A 26620-nucleotide genomic window follows, 5' to 3' on the forward strand; every position below is an offset into this window, starting at 1 on the left:
GTCCTCCCATGTAATATTTTCACCTACAACCCTTTAAAATATTTTCACATACACTATTCTCTTAACATTAATAATTAAATTACACTATTAATCATTTATTTTCTAAAATATCTTCATTAACACTTTAAATCAATTACTTTTATATGAATTATCCACAACACTCGATATTGCATCCACCACCACACCGTCGCCGTCACAATCACAATCACCATCACATCACGCGGGTACAATGCTAGTTTGAATGAAAGATTATTCTATAATTAATCCAACTTTATAAACAAAGTTGGATCATCTTACACCATTAAATTTAAATCAAATTATCAATATTTAAATTTAACTACTTAGTTTTTGACATTTGATTTTAATCTAAAACAACTTTAAAAGGTCTCTATCCTATTTTAAAAAGGCTACAACCCCCATTATTGGTCCTAACAAAAATACCACTGAATACAATGTCATCCTAATAGCATCCACAATGGTTGTTTTTTAAAAGTTTTTTATCAAAGACTTATTACAAAAAAGTTTTTCATAAAGCTTTACCTCCAATGGTAAAACATCAAAAAAAGTCTTTGAAACATTTTCTAGCAATATAGTTTAAAAGAAAGAGGGTGTTTGTCTTTTCAAATGACTTGAAATTCATCAAGTCATTGTATAAAAAGTCTTAACTCTAATGGATCAAGGCTATTTTTAAAGCTTGATGCAATAGTAAAAAGCTTTTATAAAACTCCTTATATATTGATGAAAGATTAAACTAACTAAAAGTAAGAATGAAGTTATGATGAGTATGCGAAGCCCAAAATACACTTAGCATCTTGACGATAGTATTTGGTTCTGGTAGGCAAAAAGATAATCTTATGCAATATCATTACTTTTGTGGCACGTGTGTTTCATAGACACTAATAGGTTGGTCATGTAAAAATGTCTCATTTTTAGTTTGACCATCGTCTTTGGGATCTATATGTATTTTTTTTAATTTTTCTTTTACATTTACAATCAAATAAGAACAGTCTTAAAATAAAAACGATGAGAACAACTTAAAATCATCATTTTAATGCGTTAAAAGTCCATAAATTGATATAGTGCATAACTAGTTATCATTATTTAAGTGTTTAACAACACATTGATCCGTCAAAATCGAAAAAATCTCGTCTTTTGTTGGATGCATCATATTGATGAATATGCATCCAAGATGGATGCACACAAAAAAACGTGATTTTTTCGATTTTGACGGATCAATGTGTTGTTAAACAGTTAAATAATTATAATCAGTTAAGCACTATGTTAGTTTTATGGACTTTTAATGCATCAAAATGATGTTTTTAAGTGTTCTCACCGTTCTTATTTTAAAAGTGTTCTCACCGGAGTCTTACACTATATATATATATATATATATATATATATATATATATATATATATATATGTTATAAATATTTACAATTTTTTTTTATCTTATGAGTTATAAAGGTTCATGAAATAGATCTAAAAGACTAATATAATTTGACAAGAAGTTTATATAACTGAGTATGCATATATAAAACAGATATGTTGATTACCCATTAGTAAAGGTATTTGACTTTAAAATGATCCATCTATGTTTGAGCTTAACTTTCCACATTTTATAAGATGAATTAATAAGGGGATTTCAAGAAAGATTATAATCCTCTAAAGTTGATCTAACTTTATAGGTAAAGTTGGAACTTTACCAATAAAGTTAAAATAATTTTAAAGGATCTATAATCCTTTCAAGAATCATGAGTTTCATTCGTGTAATGTAGAAATAGAAATATAATAATATGCCGTTAAAAGGATATTTATATATATATAATTTTAGAAAATATATATAAATGATACAATGCATTCTAAACAAAAAAACTTTTATAATTATACTATTTTTTGGTTTTATATAAGTAATTCAGAAAGAAACAAATATTTAATTAAAGAAATACAGTAAAAATTATGTTTCTCTTGGTTGATTCCAAATTTAGAATACTAGAATAGAAACACAAATCATTTTCTTTTTGTTATTTTCTGTCTTCTTTATCATCTAAATGAAAAACAGACATTTTTGTTTTTTATTATTATTATTTTTATTTTTATCTATATTTTCGTACGTAAAAGCAAATATTTATCGCAGTCCTATTTATTCAAAAAATATCCTAACTTCGGGTCCTACTTCATTTTTAAAAGTAGTTCACATTGTTGTCAAACAGCTTTTTAAACATAAACAAACTATACTATTATTGGATAATCGAGATGTATTTCTTCTCGTTCTTTAATTTCGTCATCAATGTACCTTATTAATTATATCGTTATAATATATTTTAATCACGACTAGGAGTCATTTTTATAACTTGATTACTAAATGTATCATGCCACGTAATACGTGTGTAAAATATATAAATGTTGACTTGTTACTATTTCATTTTTGAAAAGTACTTGTTACTATTTCATAATTACTATAAATCGATAAGTATAAATAAAAGATGTTAATAATGGGCTTATTATCATGTTTATTCAGTTTAATGTTTAAAAATATATGCAATTATACACGAATAATTCAAAAATGTTCAATCGCATGTATCAATATGTGTAACTTGTTTTTATTTTTGTTCAATTTGTATAATAAAATGGTATCCGGTTATTATCACATACAATGAACATTTCTGCATAGTTAATAATTACACATAATGTACATTTGAACATAGTTTTCTTTCATTTACAGATGCTAATTCTAAGGGAGCTTATTAACAAAAATTAGTTGATAATCGGCTAACTTTCAAGCTAGTAAAACGCTACATGAACTAAACAAAAGAAAACAAATTACTTACATACAACGAACAAATATAAAATACGTTACACATATTATGACCATGGATTATATTTTGGGACAGTAAGCCTTCTATGGAATATTAAGCCTTTTCTTTTTGTTTCTATTATTGTAGACTTGTAGTCACCATAGACATATAACAAATATTATTTATTATTTCTTTATTTGAAAAAATAGTTTCAATAATACCTAAACAATATTAATACATTAACTGATTAACAAACATGAATATTTTAACAAACATCAAATAGGACACTGGATCATGTAATGCAACTTCGTGATAATTGCACATATATGTTGAAGATATTAGCCATATGACCGCGTCTTCACTTATCTAACTTTTCGTCGTCTCAATCTCATGTAATTAAGTTGCATAATTGACTAAACATGTGCGTTAAAGTTGGAGATGAAAGTACAAGGATCTATTAACTTGTAAGCATAAGTACGTAAACTATCAAAGTAAACCAAATGATATAGTGGGAAAGAGTCTTATTTCCACCCATCTTTGGTTCGAACACATAAATGGTTGGAATAGTCCACATACAAAATAAAAATCGGTTAGACCAGTATGTCTTGATTTTTTTGGAACATATGTTATATCTTAGATAACTTAAGACATACACATTTATTATAGCTTGGTGCCACCCTCTTCTATTTCCTTTGTTACTTAACCAACGAGAAGAAAACGACGAGCTCAAAGATGAACTTATGCCAATAGTGTCGCCCTAAAAACAAAATCGCCGAGCCGTTGGCAAGGATCTAACAATTGAATAAAAGTAGGTTATGAATAAAAGTTAGATTGGAGATAAAGATATCATAAGAATCTCTTAAGTTTTCATGATCTCAAGTTTTTTCAAATTATGAATTTTATGAGATAAAATGAAAAAAAGCAATTAAACATTTAATTTTATTTGATGATATCCTCTAAACATAATCGCTTTTTAACATACGAGAGTAAGTACCCACGCGTTGCGGCGGTAAGATGGTGGGGGTGATAGCCTAATAGGTTATAAAGTGTGATAGGTCATAGAGTTTGATAGCCAAATGTCTTAACCGTACCGGTTCTGCCATCGGATTTAAAAATTTGTCGAAAGTATATCGAATGACATCTTTAATGAAAAAACATGAAATTTTAAGAACACCAATATAATTTTTATAATTTATCGATGTACGGTTTATGAGATAAAAGATTTTGAATGAATTGGAGTAATAAATGATTTATGGAGGAGAGGGGAAAAAAATGATTGGTTGAGATTTGAGGAGAGAGAAAGAGTGTTTGGTAAATATAGAATTGATAGAAGAGGTATTTTGGGGAAGTAAATGTTGAAACTTAAAATTTTAGACAGAGCAATCTACTTTATAATATAGTATAGATTATTATTATTATTTTTTTAACGTTCACTAACATAGCGACATAAATCATTGTTAAGTGGGACTGGCAAGGTGGGAAAGACAAAGTCTTCTCGGTTAGGAACGTGAAGGATTTTCTGTTAAGTGGCAATGATTACAGCAACAGATACATTGTTAAGTGGTCAAAATGGGAGCCTAAAAAGTGTAATGTATTTGTTTGGAGGGTTGCGTTAGATCGTATTCCGACCAAGGCGGCCTTGTCGTTGCGTAACTGTTGGAATGACGATTTATCTTGTGTTCTCTGTGGGGAAGGGCAAGAAACCATGACCCATATGTTTTGTGAATGTGGGATTGCTGCAAATGTTTGGCAATTTATAAGCGAGTGGAGCAGTTCTGCTCCATTTTTCGTCTTCGACATTAAAGACGTCCTCGAGCTACATGAACAAAGCAAAGTGGAAATACGGCTCTAAAAGGTATCATCATGATTAGTTGTTGGTGTATTTAGAAAGCGAGGAAAGAGAAAATATTTGACAATGTGGAAGTAAGAACCAACGAGATTATTCACAACATTAAGACACTAGGTTTTCTTTGGTTCAAGAATAGATCAAAAAGTAGGAATATTTCGTGGGAAGATTGGTGTAATTTCAAATTATTGTAAATTATTTGTAAATATTGGCCGTCGGCGCTTTTGCCGGGGTGAATGAGAATAGAAATTTACTTTTTAAAAAAAAAATTAACATAGCGACATAAAGAAATATTTTTAACAATAAGAATGAGTCAACGTCACTTCTAGTTCAATCTTCAATGGATGCAAAATACACTCTGCCACAAGGACCAAAAATGATACATAGGTAGCAACTCAGGGACCATTTATATATATGTAATCAAGTACAGAAGTTATATGGAAAATTAAAACATTATCCAGATTATTATTTGCCTTATTATTTTATTTATGTTGTTATTACACAGGCCCTCCCTAAAACCCTGTAAGCTAACTGACTTTTGTTATCTTTCTAAATTAAGTTATTAAATTTGTTTAAGTATATGTTTTGTTGTGGTGTTGTTGCAGATATATAGAAATATTAGAAGATTAGAATTGAGGAATATGATTACCGGATGTGGATGTTTCACTAACAAATCTCCACTTTTATTTCAGGTTTTTCTTCATTTCTTATTATATTCATATCTATCTATCTATTTATTTATGGAAAATGCTAATTACATATTTTATGCACGTTAATGACAGCTTACATAGCTTCTTTCTTTAGCAAGACCCTTTATTTATTAATTTATAGAATAGAATCTAATTCATTTTGTATCTTTAAATTTATAATCTTGTTTGTGTGTTAGTTAACTAGATTAAGTAGAAAGGAACTTTGATGTTAAATATACATATGTTCAGTTGTTCACAAAATCAATATGGTTTTCCTATTTTTTTTTTTAGAAATTATTTTGGCGAAAATTAGTGACAGATTTTATGATTCCATTGACACTGGTTTTATGTGTAGATTAAGTAGAAAGGAACTTTTATCCTAGGTAGTTTCTAACAAATAGTAGTAGATAAACGTACTCTTTAGAGAGGGCATATGGCATTTTTCATAAGACATTTTAGCCGTTTACAAAGGACCTTTTCAATAGGAATTGCTACTTTTAGCAGATGTAGCCAAAACTTCAAAATCTAAAGTTTATATGCATTCTTGTAGATTACATATAATGCCATGTAGTTAAGTAGCGTATGTATGATTGACTGTGATTTCTACAGACGTCTCTTGCAGGTTTGTTTCCAGCATCAGTATGGCAGCCGAAAATCAGGCTGAGTACCTCTAAAAGGACTTCTTCATTTCCATGTTTAAAGTGTGAAAAAAAGGATAATGACGACCCTTCTGAACAATCACCCGAACGTCCTTATGATAAACTATCTGTTGAGCGGGCCCCATATCATAGTTACCGGGACTCATTATCTGGTCAAGTTGAGCCGGCTTCTGGTGCTCGAGCAAGTATTCTTGGGCAGGATTATTTACCCGAGGGCACGGTTGGTCAAGCCCGGGCAGCCGGTGTCCCTGCACCAAGTGATACTTCATCTGGGTCTTCATCTTATGGTAAAAACCCTGGAAGCAGAAGGAAAACGTACAAGGCCCAAGGTGCTGCTACTGATTCAGTAGAAATGAATACAGCTGTCGAACAAGTAGTGGAGAATGAAAGTTTGTACGAGAGATCAGAAGAATTACCAGATGAGATTTCCGATTTCGTTGTTTATGAAAATGATAAAGAGGACTTGACTGAGTATGAACTTGACAAGAAACTTGGACGTCCTCACCCGTTTATTGATCCCAAGGTTAGGAAGCCGATAAAAGAGCCTCTTACAAGTGAAGAGTTATGGTGGAATTGGAGGAAACCTGATAAAGAACAATGGTCCAGGTGGCAGAAGAAGCGTCCTGATGCTGAAACGGTTAGTGAATAAATATGACTAACTTTTTATAACCATTTATATAACTGTGAACTTGAGTTATGTTTTTATCCCAAATGTGTCAAAAGGGTTAACTAAATAAGTTAGCAATATGAAATGGGCCGAGCAAGTTGAAAGTCACCTAAAGCGTATTCAGATGTTAATGACCCGTTTTTTTCAGAAAAGTTAATTAGATCATTATTTTTTTAGTGCAGCTTTTATAATCTTGTTTTAAGGCATTAAATTTGCAAAAATCCGAACAAATCCTGTGCCAGTGAGCTGACCCACTCTGTATCATAAGTTCTCTGTCTTAACCTGTTACCCAACTCACTGGATCAGTCCATTTTGCCATCTCTGTATTGTGTGGATCCTGCATATTTGAATTAGTCTTGTTTCTTTAAATGGTTTATAAATTCTCAAACTCTATATTTACATTCTTTCAAATTGGTTTGCAGTGACATACTTGACCAGATGGTTTCAATATGTTATATCTCTTACTATAACTAAAAAAAATTCTTGTATATCCCTTTATCCTTTCACTAAATTGAGATTTTAAGTGTTGGATTTTCACAATGAATCAATGATGAAACAATTATGATCATCTGTGAATATTGCAGTTCAATTTTTAGTAAGTTACTATCTAATTTTGGCTCCTAATTTATTGCTTTTGCGGGTTTTTTTTGTTAAATTTCTGTTGAAACTGTATGTGTTTGTTCCATAGGTATTTCTCAAGGCCATGGCAGAGACTGGTCAAATCAAGCTTTTTGGTGAACAGCCAACCTTGACAGAAACTGCTCTTTACCGAGCTAGGAAGCATTTATATAAAGAAGAAAGGTATAACCGTGTTCTCTTTATTGTAGTTATTTTGGTATTTTGTACCACATTACACATGCCTTATTGTAAAGTTCTTTTTTCTTTGACCAAAATTGAGTCTATATAAGTCTGACATAACACCCTAATCTAGTCGAGTGTGTAAATTTGACGAAAGAAGAAAGATATTGTATGAAAGACATTATTTTGTTATGTTACTTAAGTGGTTGGTGTGCTATACAGGTTGCAGGCAGAACATGATAGATTGGAAAAAGACGGTCCAATAGCATACTACTCGGAATGGGTTAAAGCATGGAAAAAAGACACATCACGCGAAGCTATTCAGAAACATTATGAGGAGACCGGTGAAGATGAGAACACCCAACTCATAGAAATGTTTTCATGTCAAACTGCTCGAGAATATCGCGTAATGATGGGTACTGATCATCGTATTTCTAGAGATCCATTGGCTATGCGTATGAAAGAGGATCAGATAAAACAAAGTATGTTCTTGATACCTCATAATTTCCTGAATTGTTAAATTGCATAAGTGTCATCTGCTGGTTATTTCTATCCTTAACGGGTCAAAATTGCAAAATGAAAAGAACTTGAGAGGATATGGGCAATTGGATCAAACAGCAAGATTGATTTTTTGTTCGTATTTCACAAACCAGTTATTTCCAATATGTCACAAATATTTTGGACAAAGTGTTTAGACTTTAGAGTACCCAACTGACTCCTCACTCAACCTGCAGAACCTTCCTGTTTTTTCAGCTCTAGTGACATCAAAGATTTATCTTTGAGCATTTGTTTATGCAACTGAATGTAATTGATTTGACTATTTCTTCAGATGTCATGCATGTGACCGCAACTAAGAACATGTTTGCTTAAACCAAGACACCCTCACGTTTTTTTTATATCTTTATTTTCTATATTTTGGTTTGTCGCAATAACATGTGATGTTTCCATTCTCTGGAAAGATTATTTTGCAAATTTACCTGCTTACCCGTCAGTAGTCATTACTAAAATACTAGTGAAAATGATTATGGCCCCCATGTTTTCACAAATCTGTCTTATTAAAAGAATTATTTTGGGTATTTCACTTGTAGTATGGGGCGGAGATCCGGTTTACCCAACAGTGAATTACATTCAAGACCCAAACCAAGTGATTGATTTCAGGGGTCCTGATTTTCATGAGCCTACACCTGATGTTTTAGCTTATCTGCAACAGGTTAGTATTTCAGTTTCTTCAACTCTCATATGCAAGAGCAGTTAGTTGGTTGTTCCTTTCTTATCGAAGGCTGGCATGTTGGAAAAACATACACAGTAGTTCAGTTGGTTGATGATTGACAAAAAAGAACTGATCCTCTTGTGTTGCTTCCTCAGAATGGCAACATAACAACAAAGGAAGAAATTGATAAAATTTTGGCTGGAGAGAAGGTTGAAAAAGTGAAGGTAATAGACTCAAGTTATGCATTTCTATGCCAAATCTTTAGGCTTTCTTCGGTCTTCAAAGTAGGAAGTTTATATATTTGTACATCTTATATGCGTTAACTTATGAAAGCGGATATCTCGAATAGGTGAAATCACAATTTTCTGAGGATGAGGCAATGGCTAAAGCTGTTGACATTGGTGAAAAGGAGGTAAATTAGTGCCTTTTCTGTTTTCAGTTTATGCTGTTTTATTTCAAATTTTTTTATCATCATTTAAATTACTGGTGTTTGTGACACACATATCCTTGTAACAGGATAGCGACGATGAGGGTAAATTTTGAGGATGATGAAAATATTACACGCAATTGGAGTGTCTTAAAAAGTACTCCTGAACTTCGGAAATCAAAGGTAGGTTATTGGACAAGAAAAAAGGGAATAATTTCTTTCTTCTTTCTGCCTTTCTTTTATGTTCCCTGATTATATTTATATATTTTGGCTGAGCAAGTTTGAACCAATCAGTGAGTTTTTTTTCTTTATCAATTGACAATTGGCGAAAATAAACTAAAAATGGCGTGTAACATAAGGCTTGTGTGGCAATATGGGTGTGTCGAGCTGGTTGTGTAAGAGGAGAATGAGTTCAAAAAAGTGATATTGCTGCAAGTCCAAATGGGTGGGTTGACCTGTCAACATTTATTTGTCAGCTTTTTTTTTTCTCCCTTTTTTTTGAAAATTGTATTAATGTATCATAAATGTTAGCTAGAACTGACTTCATGAAATAGTAATAGAGTTTTTCTGCAGACTGATGTAGGATGTTGTAACTTGCAAGTAGTTGAATATTGGGCGACTTTATTTTAGCCGTCCAATATGTTGGTATCCAAATTCATCCATTTTTGGGTGAATGGGTAGGAATTATCATATCAGCCCTTGTGGCCTTGCAAAGGATAGTAGTTAATACCACATTTGCCTTTGATCTTGCAATTGGCTAATTGCAAAGCAATTGATATACTTGAAACAAACACAAAAATATTCAAAAATCATAAATATTTATCGATTTCCAATGCCTATTTGCAGGCCAAACCTACAAAAGGTAAAGGTAAGATGACTTTGGAAGAAGCTATAGCTGATTCTGAAAACTTAACCGACTTCATGTTGGACTTCGACAAGGATAAGTGATCTGGAAAGCTATCTTTACATGGTAAGTTATCGAGTTCACTTTTAAATTACTATATTAGATATTTTCAATGTATGAAAAAGTTCAAAAAAGAGAAAAGTTAATGAGTTTTAACTTTAAAACCACTCAGCGTACTTGCACACGGTTAATTGCTTTGAACATCAAAATTCCGATCATTGAATTGGATTATAAGTTACAATATCTCTTGATTGTCTCAGAATGAGAAGATGCAGAGTCGAAGGACAGAACTATTTGTATTATCTGCATCTTACTGGCAGAAGATCTTCATTGTATCTTCAAGTTTTGATTTAGCGAATCAGCTATTTTGAGATCTACTTGTTATGCTGCAATCTTTGTATTAGTCTTCTCAGGGAGCAACGTAGCAAAAGTCAAATGTGTAGCAGTAATTTTAGTCAACTATTGTTGTAGAAAAAATGATGTGCTTCTGAAGTATGCAAATTAGCCATCTCTATATTCCGTTGATTCGAAATATGTGAATTAGCCTTTTTTAATTTATTTTTATATTGGTTTTCAATGCTCGAACTCTGCATTCCTTCAAATTGGTTTGGCAAGACATTTTTGAACAGCTGGGTTGAATCGGTTATATTTCTATTATATCATCCTTCCCTTAAAATGGAATTTTGAGGCTTTCACAATGATGAATCAACGTTGATCAATTTTGTCATGTCCTTTTTACTTTTTAGAAGATATGATGAAAAATAATTCCAAACCCATGTAGCTTTTGCCAGATTTTATTAACTAGACCTTTTGATATGCGTTTTAAAGGTGAATGTGATTTTGAAGAATTGTAATTAAACAAACAGTTGTGACAGGGCTTGGGTTGTAGTAGATGGCATTTATGCATGGGATAAGTATCTTGAAATGTAACAAACTTTGAACGAATATCTATAGTAGGAATAACTAAAGTTGTTTGTATTGTATGTAAACAATTCGAAAATAATGTTTATTGTACGCAAGAAAATGCATTCAACCAATTAAAAGCAGACAAGTGGCACCTCTATATGGTTGCCACGTATGTTTTCTTACATACAATAAACATTTTTTAAAGTTGTTTACATACAATACACAAAACTTTAGTTATTTCCTACTATAGACATTCGTCCAAAGTTTGTTACATTCCAGGATACTTATCCCTTTATGTATATATGTATTCTTGTTTTTTGAAGCTATGGTAATGATGGTAAATAGCATTCAAGATGTTTTAAAGAACATAAAGTTGGCTAATCTTAAGAAAGTAATGAATCGATTATAGATCTTTTTATATGCTCATGAATGCACAAATATTGAACTAGGGTTCAATATGTAAATTTGCCAGACAAGGCCCAGTTCAATCATGGGAGTTGATCAAAAAGCACATTCATGGAAACATATTGAACGAACTAGGGTTCAAGGAACAAAAAGCACATTCATGGAGAGTTGTTTCCATGAATGTGCTTTTTAAATCAAGTAGTTTAAAAATCAACTAGGGTGCATTGCAGATTAATCATGGGAGTTGATCAAAAAGCACATTCATGGAAACATATATAAAAGCATAACCTGAGTGCACCTAGAATTCGTAACTTACATCAAGGAACAATGTTTTTGCATGTTGCCATTTTTTTGTAATTCTCGTGAAAAGACATACCTCTTATATGAACTCACGGTTTTCAGTCAGAAACCAGTAGTGTTTACCAAATTGGTCAAAGACATGCCCAATACAAAACCTTGGAAATAGAAAAAAATAGCATCATATAACCATACCTAACATGATTTCACTATCACCACCCTACCAATTCTTTCAATGTAAGGTCTAATGGAAGACCATGGTTTAATAGTCTATACCAACCACTGTACATTTTATAGCCAATAATTTAGACTGAATCATGCATCATCTGCATCACTTCCAACACCCACCTGAACTTCTTGTCCAAGTACATACAAGCTCCCATCTGGACCCAAAACTTTAAACCTGTTCAGAAGCAAATAAAAGAGTCGATTTACATTAAGATACTTGACCCAATGGCTAAATGCAAAGTCATAGCAAAACTTAAAGGCAACCACACTGTCAGGCAGAGCTGGATGTGTAATGGGTCAAACGGAACAGATAATTTTATAGCATGGGTCAAATTGGGCCGGGTAAGGTTGAGCTTACGTGCAAATTTCTTTCACTGATTTTCCAGAACAAAAAAGAAATATATAACAAATTATTAGTTTATTATGGTTATGATCTACAAAAAACTTCAGTGATAATTTATGACCTAAACAATGTAAGAGGTAGTATGCAATAACACTAAACTTTGGGCAGCTTTCAACCCATTTGATCCGTTCCCATGTTTTTAATTTTACCGGTTTGGAAATAAGTATGGCCCAAATCAACCAATTCACAAGTAAATAGATCATAACTGCCACATGAAGTTTAATGCCAACTAGCATCATACCTCTCGAGAATAAACTTCCCTTCCTTGTACTTTTGCCCCTTGTCATGTGCTGACTCCTGTAATCAACATAGATTCATGGCATATTTAGAGTGAAACTACATATATATTACTAACCCCATTCCCCAAAAGATTACATGTTCCTTGCAAGTCAACATAATTCATTCAACACACAAAATAAACATGATACTCTCTGGTTATCAAGACAAACTCCATAGCCATGTGTAACTAATAGAAAGTGCTAAATGAAAGTATGAATGGAAATAAAATCTTACATATTTCCAACCCACAATTGAACCACATCCAACACAGAATATGTCGACAACAGTATGCATTCCCGTTATCATTGCCCTATCTTCTTTCTCCCCAACAGTCACATTCACGCTGGCAACATCAATATTATGACATCAGTCAAAGTCAACCAACTTTATCAAGAATAAAATGCAATTAGAACAAAAACTAAAAAGTGAAAACTTACACTTTGTCAAAGAGATAAGCTTTCCCATGTCGACAGTGAAAAGACTGTCATTAGCCAAAAGAAACAACAAACACACGTGTCTTAGTTTAAGTGAGAAAAAGTTGAGGATTGTCAATCAAATGCAAATAAAGACATCGACAGAAACACTACAGTCTGTAGGTTGCAAAACGTGGGTTGGGTAACGGTCATAATAGGGCAGGGTAAAACATATGAAACTTGGGGGCGCATCAGATGAGTCAATCTGGGTTGGTTTGGTCAGCCAATACTTTTTTTCATTTGTTTATATGAATTTCATAGATGACTAATGCATTAAATATTAGAAACTATTTTCAAAATAACGATCCATCATTTTTTAAATAAAGTAATTTAGAAAATTTTAAATACTTGTCCGTGACTCAAGTTTTAATTTGAAACAACCATAGTTCTATCCTATTTAAGAACTAATAGCATATATAGTAAAAAAAAAACTCATATATCAAACAATGAAAATCTCCAAAGAAGTTCTATCCTAAATGAAAATGTAGATCATCCAAATGGCAAATCCTAATTGCTAAAAGTAAATCAAAACTTAACTTGCATCTTTAGGAAAAGAACACCTTAAGTGCTTCATATGTTGTTAATCATGCAAAGCTATCTTGTATAAGCATATCTTGTTATGTTAAGAACAGGTCCTTGTTACCATTCATCCCAAAAAATGAAAACAAAGAAGGATATCAAAATGTTAAAGGCCTGCCCAAGTAAAGTATCTTGTATAAGCCTCTGTCTTGTTTTGTTATCTACACGATAGGGGACAGAGAACGTCTAATCCCAAATACTTTTGACAGGTTCGCGATAGCAAGTTTTATTTGAGGTGATCTTAACTGTTTGTAAAATAAAGGTTTCTTTTTCATATTTATACGGGGAAAACAAATGCAACTAAGCTTCCACCGCAAATGGATTACATACTACTTAACGTCCCACTGGGCACTTTCAAAACCATTACCTTTTGTAATATAAACATTGTTTAATGACACAAATGAGACACAAAACCATCTCTTAAAGACTCGATGAAACTAAAACTAGACGTTATCTCCTTTCATCGCTAACTTGAAGCAATCAACCCCAAATTTCCTAAGATTCTTTCGTGTAAAAAAAACAACGACCATACAACTTATCACCAATACACTAATACATTTTTTAACTACAAAGAACCCTAAAACATAGCACAAGAAACCAAACAAATGAATATCACAAACAATTACAAACCACATATATATATAGATACATACAGGTATGTATGTATATGGGTATAAGTACGCAAAATACCTTAGAGATGATGTCATCAGAGAGACCCAGATGAGTATTGCAATGTTTACAACTGTATATACTTCCTTCAAGACTTATTACATACAATCTTCCCATTTCCCTTTCCTTCTGTATCTATATGTAACTTATATTAAATAATCATAATACATAATAATAAAAAAGGATGATTAGATAAAATAAATAAACAAATGATGGGTTTACCTTAAAATCGATGAATTTGTTTGTTTGATTTGGTGCCGATGATGATGATGATTTTGCCGCACTTCATATGAAACAACAACCGATGCTCTCTCTGTTTTACCCCTTTTTCTTTTCTCCTTTTTATACGTATTTTAGTATTTGTATTTTTTACTCCCTTTGGTTTTTGTGACTTTCTACTTTTTGGTGGTATTTTCTTAATATTAAGTAAGTACCGTTTTTCTTTAATAAATTTTAGGTCCTAATATGGTATATGAGAAAAATTAAAATATAAATAGCCTTACTTCTGCTAAAATAAAGAGGCTACATCCAGATTTTCATATGAAATGTTTTATTTAGATGACAATTTGTGTAAAGATTAATTAATATCATTGTCGTGCTATTATTTTTGGATGAAAAACCCGTTAAAAGAAGTAATGAAAAGTTAGTGACTTCGGTAAAGGAGTATTTTTGTAATTTTTTAAAGTGGTTTTACTAACTAGTAGTTCAAAATATACGTATCGTGCAATTTTAAAAAATGTTAGATTTTTTTAACTTTTCTTAATCATTTCCACAATCAAGATAAGAGTTGATATATGGATTGATACTAGATTTATGCTCGCGCAATGCGGCGGCGGTGGGGTTAGTGATGGCGGAGTTGGTAGTGACGATGGTGAGGGCGCAATGGGGACGGCAGTGGGGACGACGATTGTGGTGAATGTAAAAATAATTGATGTTAAAGGTGGTATTGTAGTTATTTTAAGTGTTGGAGGATCGATACTGTAAATTATTTTATTAAGGGTATTATAGGTATATTATATGAAGATGTTTAAATTAGTGAATAAAGGAAAAAGATATTTTTGGTTTTTCAAAAATAGAAAGTTTAAGAAAAAAATGAATGGTTTATTTTATTAGATAGTATAGATTAATATTATGATTAACTCATTAAAGAAATATGGGTGTGATATTTGAACTTTTAATCTCTGTTTTAATGATACATGTATTCATCACCAAACTAACATCAAACAAACCTAGTTTTGTACCTTGATATCTATACTCTTTTTAGAGGGTGTTTGGTTTTATGATTTAAAATGATTATTTGATTATTACGTTTGTAAAACGTAAATAATCTAAAGAAAAGTTTGTATGAAAAAAGTGATTATTTGCTATGAAAATGTAGTTTTTGAGAAGCATGTGCATAGATGCTTTTTTAAAACGCATTTTTAAAAACGCATAATCTGTTTTAAAAACGCAATGACAAACACCCCCCTTATAATACAAACTACTAATCTATTTTTAAAAATTTAATCAAATTTTTCAATATTCCAAAATACCCCCAAATACATATGACTTATTTATATCTATATCTATACTATATTATAAGGCAAATCTACTTTTGATTTTGTAACATTGAATGTAAGATTTCAATATTGATTTTAAGTTTCAACAATGTACACAATATAATGCATGATGTATCTTACATCATAGCCGCATTACGTCAATAACTTTTACAATTCACCGGCGTCACCGCCACCACTACCACCAATCTCCGTCGTCACCACCGCTGCTACCGTCGCTCGCCACTATCACCCGTCACCACCACCGCCGCCGCCTCCATTACATCGCCACCATCGCTGCCACCTCCATCACCGGTGCAACATGCGAGTACCTTTCTTTCGTAACATCATGCAAACCTAATTTTGTAACTTAATATATCTAGATAATTTTTAATTGACTAAAAAAGTAAAAAACAATGGACATCTTCTGCAATTTGGTACAAAGGGGTTTGTTTCTTTTGATCTAATTTGTAGTGTATTACCTAGTGAAAAAGTCTTGTGTAGTTGTGTTTTTATTTCATAGTTGAGTTTGTGACATTTTTAATGCGTGTCGTTTACTCGTTTATAGATAACACTTTTAGTCTTTATTTGAGAGAAATATGTATACCATAGTTGAAAATTTGGATAATTAAGATTAAGATTGTTAATACTTACATGTGGTTAAATTATGTGATTAAATACACGTAAATTAACGCATGTTTATACATTAATCGACATGAGATTAAACATATACACATATGTTAGTTCTCACATGTGATCATCTTTCATGTGTACTAGACATATAACCTTTCTTTAGACTTGATTATTTTGTTTTTGAAATTTATGACTATCAATTAAACAATTTTTTTTATATCTATATAATTATTAAAACAGTAGTAATCCTAGCTTTCTAAAGCCATCTACAAACCTTAAGCTATGTTTATATTTTTTTAAAAATATTTATCTTATATTTATATATTCAAAGAAAGAAAAAATATTTCAAATCCCATAAATATAATATATTCCATTAAATCCCGTACAAGATATATATAAAAAGAGAAACTATATGTATTTCATTAGTTAGATTCAATTTTATAAAGTAAACATAACTCCTCTACTATATTGAAAAAAGATTTGACATACACGTTATTTTTTTCCATCGATCGATTAGCTACAACAAAAATTGGTGTGTTCACTAATACAAATTTTTTTTTAATGAAACACTCAACCATAACTCAAAAATATGATAAAAAATAATACCTTTGATCAATATTCAAATTGATTTTTCCAATATACTCTGATCAAAGTTTTACGGTACAATAGATATTGTTCATGGATACTATTAAGATACATTTTATTATTAGACTTTAAATATGTTCAATTACTTTTACATTTTTTTTTTGGTATATAAATGATGTTTATTTTAAGTTTTGTTGATTATCAATGTCAACATTAAAAGTTTTAAAATTAAAATCACTTTAACAACCGCACATCGTGCGGGTAAAAAACCTATATATATATTAAAACGGTAAGAATTCGAACGATTTTAGAGCATCTTCAATTTGAAGTTAGCTTATAACATTGCCACATATGATAAATCTTATGTGGCATCTTCATTTTTTTTGACGATATTTATTTATTTATGAAATAAAAAATATTAAATATATTGGCACATAATAATATAAAATTTTGGAATGTATATATCTTATATTTTATTATAGAGAGAAGTTATTATATCACCTATCGAATATATATAGCAAATTATTTTCTTACTTAAATATAAAATCGTATCGTAGCTTCTTAAATTTTCAATTTGAGAAAAACATATCAACTCATTATGTGCTTTGTTACAAGAAATCAAAGTTTGAAGATAGATATATTTGGAACACTTTTCACCAACTTGAAACGATGGTACAATCATGTCTATTAATATAATATGTTTATAATTTATGAAAGAAAGTCTTAAGTATAGGATTGTTTTTTATAATGTAATTAATTATATGTTTACATAACTCGTGTTAAAAGTTTTGTTTGGATGTCGGCCAACTCATTTTAGGTTTTCATTTTAAAGAAAAATGAAACGACAAGTGATGTTTCATGAGTTTTTAGTTTGGATGAATTGTTTAATAATTAAAAACTACATATATACCTCTTAAGGTTGCAGTTAAAATTATAGTATCAAAGAACTCTAAAAAATAAAAGTTCTAACCAACAACTTTGCCTAAAAAATACAACTTAAAACTAAAATATAAATTACAACTACTTTTGTCAAACATACCTTATATTATATTATTTTTATTCACGTATCAATGAATAAACAATATATTAGCATTATGCTTCTAAATTAGAGATAAACAAGATAAATAATACATTAGCATATACTACTAAACCGAAAAAACAAATTATTAATCATTATTGATGTCTATATTGTAAACTTTATCAACATCTAATTCAATTATATTTTTAAATAATCGTATATCGTGCAGGTAAAAGACGTAGTGTATGTATAGAAATTTTACGTATAGATGTAGTGATAGCATATGAATTATAAATTATTCTTCAATATATATGAAACAATTGTAGAGGAAATTAATTGGGTTTTTTTTTTTTTTTTAAGTTTATTAAATCATATGCTAGTTGACAAGATACCTAACTATAGTGACTAGTTTGCTTTCTTTAAATGCGCACATAGAAAGTAAACTTCACTTTTGGTGTGGAAAATGAAAGATTTCAGGAATATTCTTGTACCAAGTTTTGTTTATTTATTTATTTTTATTTAATATTCATGGTAACTTATACTTACACAAGTCACAGTCTGTCTGACTGTCTACCTAATAACAGTGAATGATGTTAAATTTCAATTAGTGTACATATAATATGTTTTTAATATATACACTTTTATTTATAACGAGAGTAAGTATTCGCACGTTGCGGCGATAAAATGTGGGGTAATAGGGCACAAAGTGTGATAGATCATGGAGTGTGATTGCCAAATGCCTTAGCCGTACGGCCTCCACCATCGGATTTAAAAATTCATCGAAACTATATCGAATGACATCTCTAATGAAATAGCATGAAATTTTAAGAATATCCATATAACTTTTATTATTTATCGATGTACGGTTTTTAATATAAAAGATTTTGAATGAATTAGAGGAATCAAATGATTTATAGAGGAGAGAGGAAAAATGAGTGGTTGAGATTTGAGAAAAGAGATTAAAAGGAAAGCCAAAAGTTGTGGAACATTGATGTACGGTACATCATGCATTATTATGTGTACGTTGTTAAAATTAAAAAGTTGAAACCTTATTTACTTTATATAATAACGAGATTAAGTACCCGCGCGTTACGGCGGTGAGATGGTAGGGTGATAGGTCATAAAGTGTGATAGTCAAATGCCTTAACTGTACGGGTTCCACCCTCAGATTTAAAAATTCGTCGAAAGTATATCGAATGACATCTCTAATGAAAGAGCATGAAATTTTAAGAACACCCATATAATTTTTATAATTTATCGATGTATGGTTTGGGAGATAAAAGATTTTGAATGAATTGGAGGAATAAATAATTTATGAAGGAGAGAGTAAAAAGATGATTGGTTGAGATTTAGGGAGAGAGAAAGAGTGTTTGGTAATATAGAATTGATAAAAGGGGCATTTTGGGCAAGTAAATGTTGAAACTTAAAATGTTAGACAAGGAAAATCTGTTTTATAATATAATATAAATAATAATAATAATAATAATAATAATAATAATAATATTATATTTGCACATACTAAAAAGATACCTACACAATGTGTGAAGTATACCCACATAAAACGTGAAGTATACCCCACACTATGCATGAAATTAACAGTTTTAACGTAAAGACGAAACTAAAGGTGACAACAGCCAACTCTGCTGACTGCCAATGATCAATCAGAAGGTTTAACTTTAAATTTTACTAAAAATCTTTGTTTTATTATTGAAAGGTTATTTAAATTGATTTTGCTGCATTGATAACTTATCATATTTAAGCGTTTATAATTTTTTTTAATTATAAGACACATGCCAAATGATTTTTATAATAGGGTAGATACATACTAGAATCTAGAATAACTATATAGGGGTTGGGTATTGTAAAACAAGTATTAAAGTAAAACAAATAAGACATGATCTTGACCCTTGGATCATGGTTAAATTGATGCACGAAGATTCACGAAGCAATTGATGCACAATGATTTTCATGCTGCACGGTGATCTTCAGTGAAGAAAAACCTATTGTTTTATTTGTTTTACTTTAATACTTGTTTTATATTACCTAAAACCTAACTATATATATATAATTACTAGAGTGGTGCTTTTGCGTTGCAGCGGCGACGGTCTATAACGATTTAAACACTGTAATGGTTTATAGCGTTCAGTTTACTTTTATGAGATGCGTCAATGCATGATCTAACCATATATATCATTTTAAAAATAAGTCACGTATTAGGTGCAAAAAATAATGAAGTGCAAACACTAACCATGAAAAATAACCAGTTACAATTATAGGGGAGGAGACCAAGACAATTAAAAAAAATAAATAGTCAAAGATTAAGATCTATACAAAGGACATCATTAGTTCGTAATTTCGTGAGTTATTAAAAGACAATTATTGTTTAAACATTTTGTAATATAACTTATGACAATTAAGATATTTTTTCTTATCTATAACAATAATAATTTTAGAGTTAATGGGATTTTATAACAATAGGGGTTTTAGGTAATTGTGAGTTTTTTTTATTAAGGGTAATTTTGGAATTTTAGGAATAAAGTGTGTGGAGGTGATTTAATGTAGAGGGTATATTAGTAATTCAAAGGTAGAGAGTTAAATGGAGGAGATGGTAGTTTATTTATATAGGTAAGTATAGATAGAATATAAAAAATATGAAAAATAATCAAACATTAACTAACCCAACTAAAACTTTATTCAATTTAACATGTTATTCAGCCCACACATCTTTTATTTCAACTGCTCACTTTTTGCTTTATAAAACCATTCACTCATATTTCGCATATAAAAGTCCCAAACTTTATAAAACGTTTCGGAGGCAGTTGATCGAATATGGCAATCAATTCTTTGCGTGCATCAAGCAAGCAATTGATAATCACACGCAGGCGATTATAGTGACTTACAACAACGGCGTCAGAATGATAACAAGGATGACGATGTACATAGGTTTCTAACATCAACTGGATACATATAGAGTCGATATAACCAAGGATGGCAGATGCATAAGCTACGTCGTCGTCGTGTCCGATAAATAAGGTCGCATATTCCAGCAATTCGTTTTGCACCTTGGCAATATCTATATACCAAGCGTGGCGGATAAATGATCTTACAAGGGTATGGGAATGTAGAATCTCACGCATTGGTACATTGAGATTCTCTAACACCTGCAAAATACAGACGAGTCTGAATTATAATTATTATTCGGAAGGGGTAAATCCAATCAGCATTGATGAAAATGGATTTGGGTCATATCTTATTACCAACAGGTCAATCCTAAGTTGGTTTATACAAAAAATGTATCATTTATTTTGTAATAGATTTTATTATTATAGATCACACAATTTACCTAATCTGTCCTAAAATAGTACTCATTTGATCCGTTATCCAGCATGACCACACCTTTTTTGGGCCCAATATCAAAATTCACACATAGACATGGAAAATGATTACTGTCATACTGTGTCTACAACCTCATAAATTTCTTTATTAAAAAAATGGGATAACTATTTCAGTGATAACTTTTGGAAGCATATTTTAGAACTTTCAAAACAGATAGCCAGTCTGTGAAGTTCCAAAACAGATAAAAAGGAAGTGTTGGTGGGTCAACCCAATGTGTCCCAGCCTGACCCAACCCATTATAGCCCACTCTGCATTTTATCCACTTAACCAGCCCAGATCTGTAATCCCTTCTGCCTGCCTATTTTGCATTAGATACATTATATTATTAGTGGCCCAATGATTTGGACAGAGTTCAGCAAAATGGTCACCTTAACCCAAATTATGGTAGCTTGATTTTCATCTTGGTCACCGACGTCCAGGAGTGAGTGATGTTTCGTTGTGTCGTTCCCGCCAACACACACAATGCAAAAATTGATTTTCCTTAGGATATGTGGTTGTTCGGAAAGGTTCTTAAACTGCTTGCATCTGCAAAGCGTTTGCGAAGTGATCACTAAAAGAAGACTTGCATATATCGTGAACATGAGTGCCAAGTCTGCAAAGCGTTTGCGAAGTAAAACATGCAGTGTATACTTACGTTGCTGAAATGAGTGCCAAGTCTCTAAAACCAGTAGTAGATGCTGCTAATATCGTGAAAATTATGTTCAGAAGGTCAATGGGTAGGTCTGTCAAGGACTTCATCTTCCTGCTTTTGTACAAAAATGACAAAAACATCATTAACTAGAAACAATCATTTTAATCTCAAATAGATGAAGAAAGACACAAAATGTCGTATTTAAAATTCAATTGAGCAAAGAAACCATTATATAAAAGAGGAACATTAAAAAATGAAGTTAGATCTCTCAACAATTTGCGTTTAACAAAGGAATTTCCTTATAAATGCTCTCATAAAACTTAGAATTTACCAAAGGCTCAAGGATAGCACAAAGCTATGTATCCATTTCCAAAAAGAGAAAGTAAAACATCAAAATAGATATCTATATAATTACCATTCACACAAAGAAAAATAAGGTAAAAATCCTAGCCAAGCAAGTTTGATATGAATCATAGGAATATTTAAGAAACTGGGAAATATAAATCTACCTGAAGTAGTAACTATCAAGGAGACGACCTCCTTTATGTTTCTGTGTATGCTTAGGTAGTCTATATATATATATACACTATATCACTCACTTAAAAGCAGAATCATATGAAACATGATAGTGCATATAAGATTGCACACGTCAGACATAATAAACTCACAGTATGCATTGATTCTTGAGTTGGCTAATGGTATACGTAACTATTGGCGAAGACAAGACTGGTCGGTGAGTTAATCCATCTGTTCAAGTACCAAGAAGAATACTATTCAGCTTTCTGACGTGTCCTTGTTTAATGTTTGCGAATTTTAGGTAGATGTTGATATACTGAATAAGGGAAGTAAAGGCTTGGTTGTTTACAATGGAAAGAAAAAGAAAAAAAGGTAGCTGTTTATTTTGTTAAGAGGAATTAAACCATTTGGATTAATTTTGTTGATTATCATTCCATTATGGAACAGAATGAACAGTTACGATATAACTAGACTTGGATTCAAGGAATCTTCAATGGCATAAAACCTTTTTAAACCTCCAAAACTTTACTTAACTTTATATTGTATCTTCTTAATTGAAGGCTTAGTAAGCTTTCATTATGTCTAAGTTGTACTATTTGAACATAGGTAATTCAATTCAAAATAGCAGGCCGAAGGGGCCTAGCTGTATGACAGTGTCCCAATAACCAAGTTATATTCAAGTCCCAACAGAGACAAATGCATATCGAGTGTGCAAGTCTTTGGCATCCAGAGAAAGTCAGTGCTTTAAGTTAAACTAAATTTACACCCTGTTTCTGTTGTTATAAAAGAAAGATATATGAAAACCAATTCTATCCAACAAGCCAACCACTACAACCAATTTCCACCAAAGGGACAAGGATACAAAGCACACATTAATATATATAACTATAACTAAGATCATACAAGAAGATCTCAGCCGACATCAAGTCCATAATACATTCAAGGATCCAAAACCAACAACGTTTCTCCATACAACACAAATTCTACTGCAAAAATGCTTTACAAACTGTGGAAGCGTGTAGAAGAAAGATACAAGGGCTTGTTAGTAAGTATTGTGACCTAAAGGGCTGAAAATACAACTTATAAGAGTTGGTTAGGAGTAGTTTGTTAGAGGTAGTTAACTATAATTTGTATACAATCACTTCTGTAACGGTTTATCATATCACTTCAATACAAATTCATAAAATCCCAAATAATCTCTCAAATTGTCAAATTGTGATAATAACATAAGGAAGGCAGGAAGGGTCATTCCTAAGTCCCAACTTCGCCTTTTAGCACATAAATAAGATCAACATTGTGCTAGTATGTGCTCTATGACAAAATATGATATATGCTACTTACCAGAGAATTCTCACATGGAATCTGAAAATTGGATTTGTTATACCATAGAAGCAAAGGTTAATTCTATACTGAAAGTGTTTAATGAGAACAGAAAATCTAGTCTGATATTAGTAAGAGTTTAGGTGTACTGTTAGCATGAGGAGCCTCCACATAATGTAATTCAAGCTCTACTTTTTTTATTCAAGTTCGAGCTAAAGATAAGCAACTTGATGAAGCTTACACTCTATAGTCATCCAAGCTTTTTTAGAAGCGCGCTACTACTGTAGTACTGTAAGTCCTAGGAATCGATAAAGTTATTTTAATAAAGACATGTCTAAACAATTCTAACGCTGAGTGACACAAGAGTTTATTAACTAAACCATTTGTCCATTTCTATGACAAAAAACTCCAAACATCTATTAATCAGTATTTTCTGAACTGTCAGCAGCATTTCAATTATAAGTGAAGCCTTTAAAAAGATCGGTATAACGTATATTGCCTTTTCTCAACTTCCTAGCACTCTATGCTACTCATTCTCAGCTTCCATAAGCAGGTGTGACTTGGCAGTATTTTGTAAAAAGGCTAACTCAAATAATAAATAATAGATGACTAAACAACCAACAATCAACAATTGAGATGAAGAAAGAGTATGAACCTGAGAAAATGCGTAGGCACCGGCTAAGTTGCAAAGATCTGCAAGAAGGTCCACCAGCGATGTGAACACTCAAGTACTGCATAACCACAACTTATAACAGTGAAAAGTCAAAAGTGCCACCCTTTAGCTCTCCAGTATTTCTGCGCAGTTTCATCCCGACGGCTTCTTTTAATCTTTAAAAATAGTTTATAAGCCATCTCTACCTTATTCGACGCCATAAGTTTGTTATTTAACTTGGCACATATAAGTGAACTAGGGCAAAACCCTTTCTTCAGACAATCCTCCATGACAACTGCAGCATTTTCAAGTTGACCATTGTTGCAAAGCCCATTGATGATATGCTCGTAAACCTCTACATCAGAAACATAACCACTCTGTCCCATTTCGTCCCATAATTCATAAAGCATACCACATTTACCGAATTTTGAAAGTCTCATAAGCAAGATCTTGTAAGCATTTACTGACACCATACATTTTGCGTCTTTTGCTTTTCTATAAATCATCATAGCAGCGTGTGGTGGTCCATAACCACAGAGAGTTTCAATAAACGAGGTTACCGTCCCTATGGCAGGCACAATCCCTTTACCCAACATTTCATCAAACATTTCAATAGCGTCTGCAACCCTTCGAGCCTTAAGAAAGGCTTTAATTATCGACACATAAGTTTCCTCATTCGGTTCACACTTGTCACTCAACATCCTCGAATAATATCTCAAACACTCATCAATATCTCCAATCGAAATAAAATTAAAAATCATCGCATTATAAACACCAACATCCAAAACACACATTTTCTCCTCTTTCACGTTCTCAAAGATTTTAACCGCATCATCAACCCGCCCACCTCTCCCTAACCCCTCAAGCAAATAACTATATGTCAACCCGTCAGGATCAAACCCATCCTCCACCATTTCCTTCAAAACCCTCTCGATTTCATCAACCCTCCCACGCTTACACCACCCACATATCACAATATTATACGTCTCACCATCAAACCTACCTACCTTCTCTTTAATTCTACTCAACAATGAACTCGCTTTTGCCACATAACCACGCCGACACAGACACCTAAGCACAACTTTCAAACACTCCAAATTACCACTTCTCATCCCGAAAAACTCCTCCAACTTCTTAAACATATCCAAACCTTTCGCAACCCTCCCCGCCTTTACATAAGCATCCATAACAACAAATAACGTCTCGTAATCCGGGTCCACACCTTTTCCCCTCATCTTACTCAACACACTAATCATATCCTCAAAAAACTTCCGTCTACCTAACGATTTCAAAACCAGATTATAACTATCAACATTCTCTTCAAATGATGCGTTTTTAGTCCCGGTCTCAACCGCCCACTCGAAAAACGTAACCATGGACTCGGCATCTAAACAGCTACAACCCCTTTTGTTCAAAACCTTATTAACTAAGTCACAAGTAAGATTAACATTAATCGCGGATAAGGCGTTTTTAATAGCATTTTTGCCTCTTAATTTTTGAATAAATATACCTCTTAACTTATCTTCATCCGACAATAACATGAAATCATCATTTTTATCCTTTGGAATTAAATGTTTGTTTTGATGTCTGATTGGTAACAAAACAGATAACTGATCTAACACATGTTGTTCTTTGTCAATGATTTCATTATTATAATTATTATTTATAAATGTGTGGGTAGAATATAATCCAAATGTTGCGGTTCTAACAGGGTTGGGTATCGGCGTTGTTGTTTTGGTGGTGTTAGAAAATAATGAAAAAATAATAATTGAAGAAGAATGAAGAATTTGAAAAGGGTTGTACCTGAACTTAGCGACCAACATCATTTTCTGATTGTTTTTGTGACAAAAATGAAAATTGCTACTGTAATTCTCAAAGCGATATCTGTATATTTGCTGAGCAAAACTTTTATTCTTCTCGGTAGCCCAATATATATCCAAAATGAGCCCAAGAACATATTAGTCCATAGCCCAACCTTTTTTCCTTTTGTGTATCAAATCAAAATAAGTTCGAAACAATGCGTTTGGTTAATATGAAGTGACCGTGGGTATGAATTTGATGAAATGGGTGTGGGACCGATATTTTTTTGTTTGGTTTTG

At 31.8% G+C, this 26620-nt stretch overlaps 3 protein-coding genes across 5 annotated transcripts; 1 reads left to right on the top strand and 2 right to left on the bottom strand.

The window, feature by feature from the left end:
• The first annotated feature begins 5101 nt into the window (after nt 1-5101).
• Nucleotides 5102-10573, top strand: LOC122608021 (protein PLASTID TRANSCRIPTIONALLY ACTIVE 12, chloroplastic). The gene is given in 12 exon segments (XM_043781104.1): nt 5102-5164; nt 5248-5334; nt 5941-6627; nt 7346-7458; nt 7678-7937; nt 8544-8665; nt 8821-8889; nt 9015-9077; nt 9182-9202; nt 9204-9275; nt 9939-10062; nt 10257-10573. Coding segments are annotated over 10 exon segments (1560 nt in total). The 5' UTR covers nt 5102-5164; nt 5248-5283; the 3' UTR covers nt 10041-10062; nt 10257-10573.
• A 1038-nt stretch (nt 10574-11611) lies between these two features.
• Nucleotides 11612-14567, bottom strand: LOC122607659 (protein yippee-like). Of its 3 annotated transcripts, none has more exons than XM_043780678.1 (6): nt 14458-14567; nt 14257-14361; nt 12952-12995; nt 12749-12857; nt 12477-12532; nt 11612-12007 (listed from the first exon to the last, which is right to left on the bottom strand). In XM_043780678.1, the coding sequence occupies exons 2-6, from the start codon at nt 14350-14352 to the stop codon at nt 11920-11922; spliced, it is 393 nt and encodes a 130-aa protein (XP_043636613.1). In that variant the 5' UTR covers nt 14353-14361; nt 14458-14567; the 3' UTR covers nt 11612-11919. The 3 variants fall into 3 exon arrangements, with proteins under 3 accessions (XP_043636613.1, XP_043636612.1, XP_043636611.1); XM_043780677.1 differs by having other exon boundaries at nt 14257-14364; XM_043780676.1 differs by having other exon boundaries at nt 14257-14370; nt 14458-14566.
• Nucleotides 14568-20789: 6222 nt separating this feature from the next.
• Nucleotides 20790-26357, bottom strand: LOC122607871 (putative pentatricopeptide repeat-containing protein At5g43820). The gene is made up of 4 exons (XM_043780941.1): nt 24525-26357; nt 22037-22144; nt 21771-21927; nt 20790-21167 (listed from the first exon to the last, which is right to left on the bottom strand). The coding sequence occupies exon 1, from the start codon at nt 26345-26347 to the stop codon at nt 24632-24634; it is 1716 nt and encodes a 571-aa protein (XP_043636876.1). The 5' UTR covers nt 26348-26357; the 3' UTR covers nt 20790-21167; nt 21771-21927; nt 22037-22144; nt 24525-24631.
• Between the last annotated feature and the right edge of the window lie 263 nt (nt 26358-26620).

This window comes from Erigeron canadensis, chromosome 7 (genome assembly GCF_010389155.1).
Source record: "Erigeron canadensis isolate Cc75 chromosome 7, C_canadensis_v1, whole genome shotgun sequence".
Lineage (NCBI taxonomy): Eukaryota > Viridiplantae > Streptophyta > Magnoliopsida > Asterales > Asteraceae > Erigeron > Erigeron canadensis.

Coding starts and splice junctions, on each gene's coding strand:
- LOC122607659 (XM_043780678.1), bottom strand. CDS start 14,352: ATGGGAAGATTGTATGTAATAAGTCTTGAAGGAAGTATATACAGTTGT. Junction 12,858..12,951: donor GCTTATCTCTTTGACAAAGT/GTAAGTTTTCAC, acceptor TGATGTTGCCAG/CGTGAATGTGACTGTTGGGG. Junction 12,008..12,476: donor GGGAAGTTTATTCTCGAGAG/GTATGATGCTAG, acceptor GCTTCTGAACAG/GTTTAAAGTTTTGGGTCCAG.
- LOC122607871 (XM_043780941.1), bottom strand. CDS start 26,347: ATGATGTTGGTCGCTAAGTTCAGGTACAACCCTTTTCAAATTCTTCAT.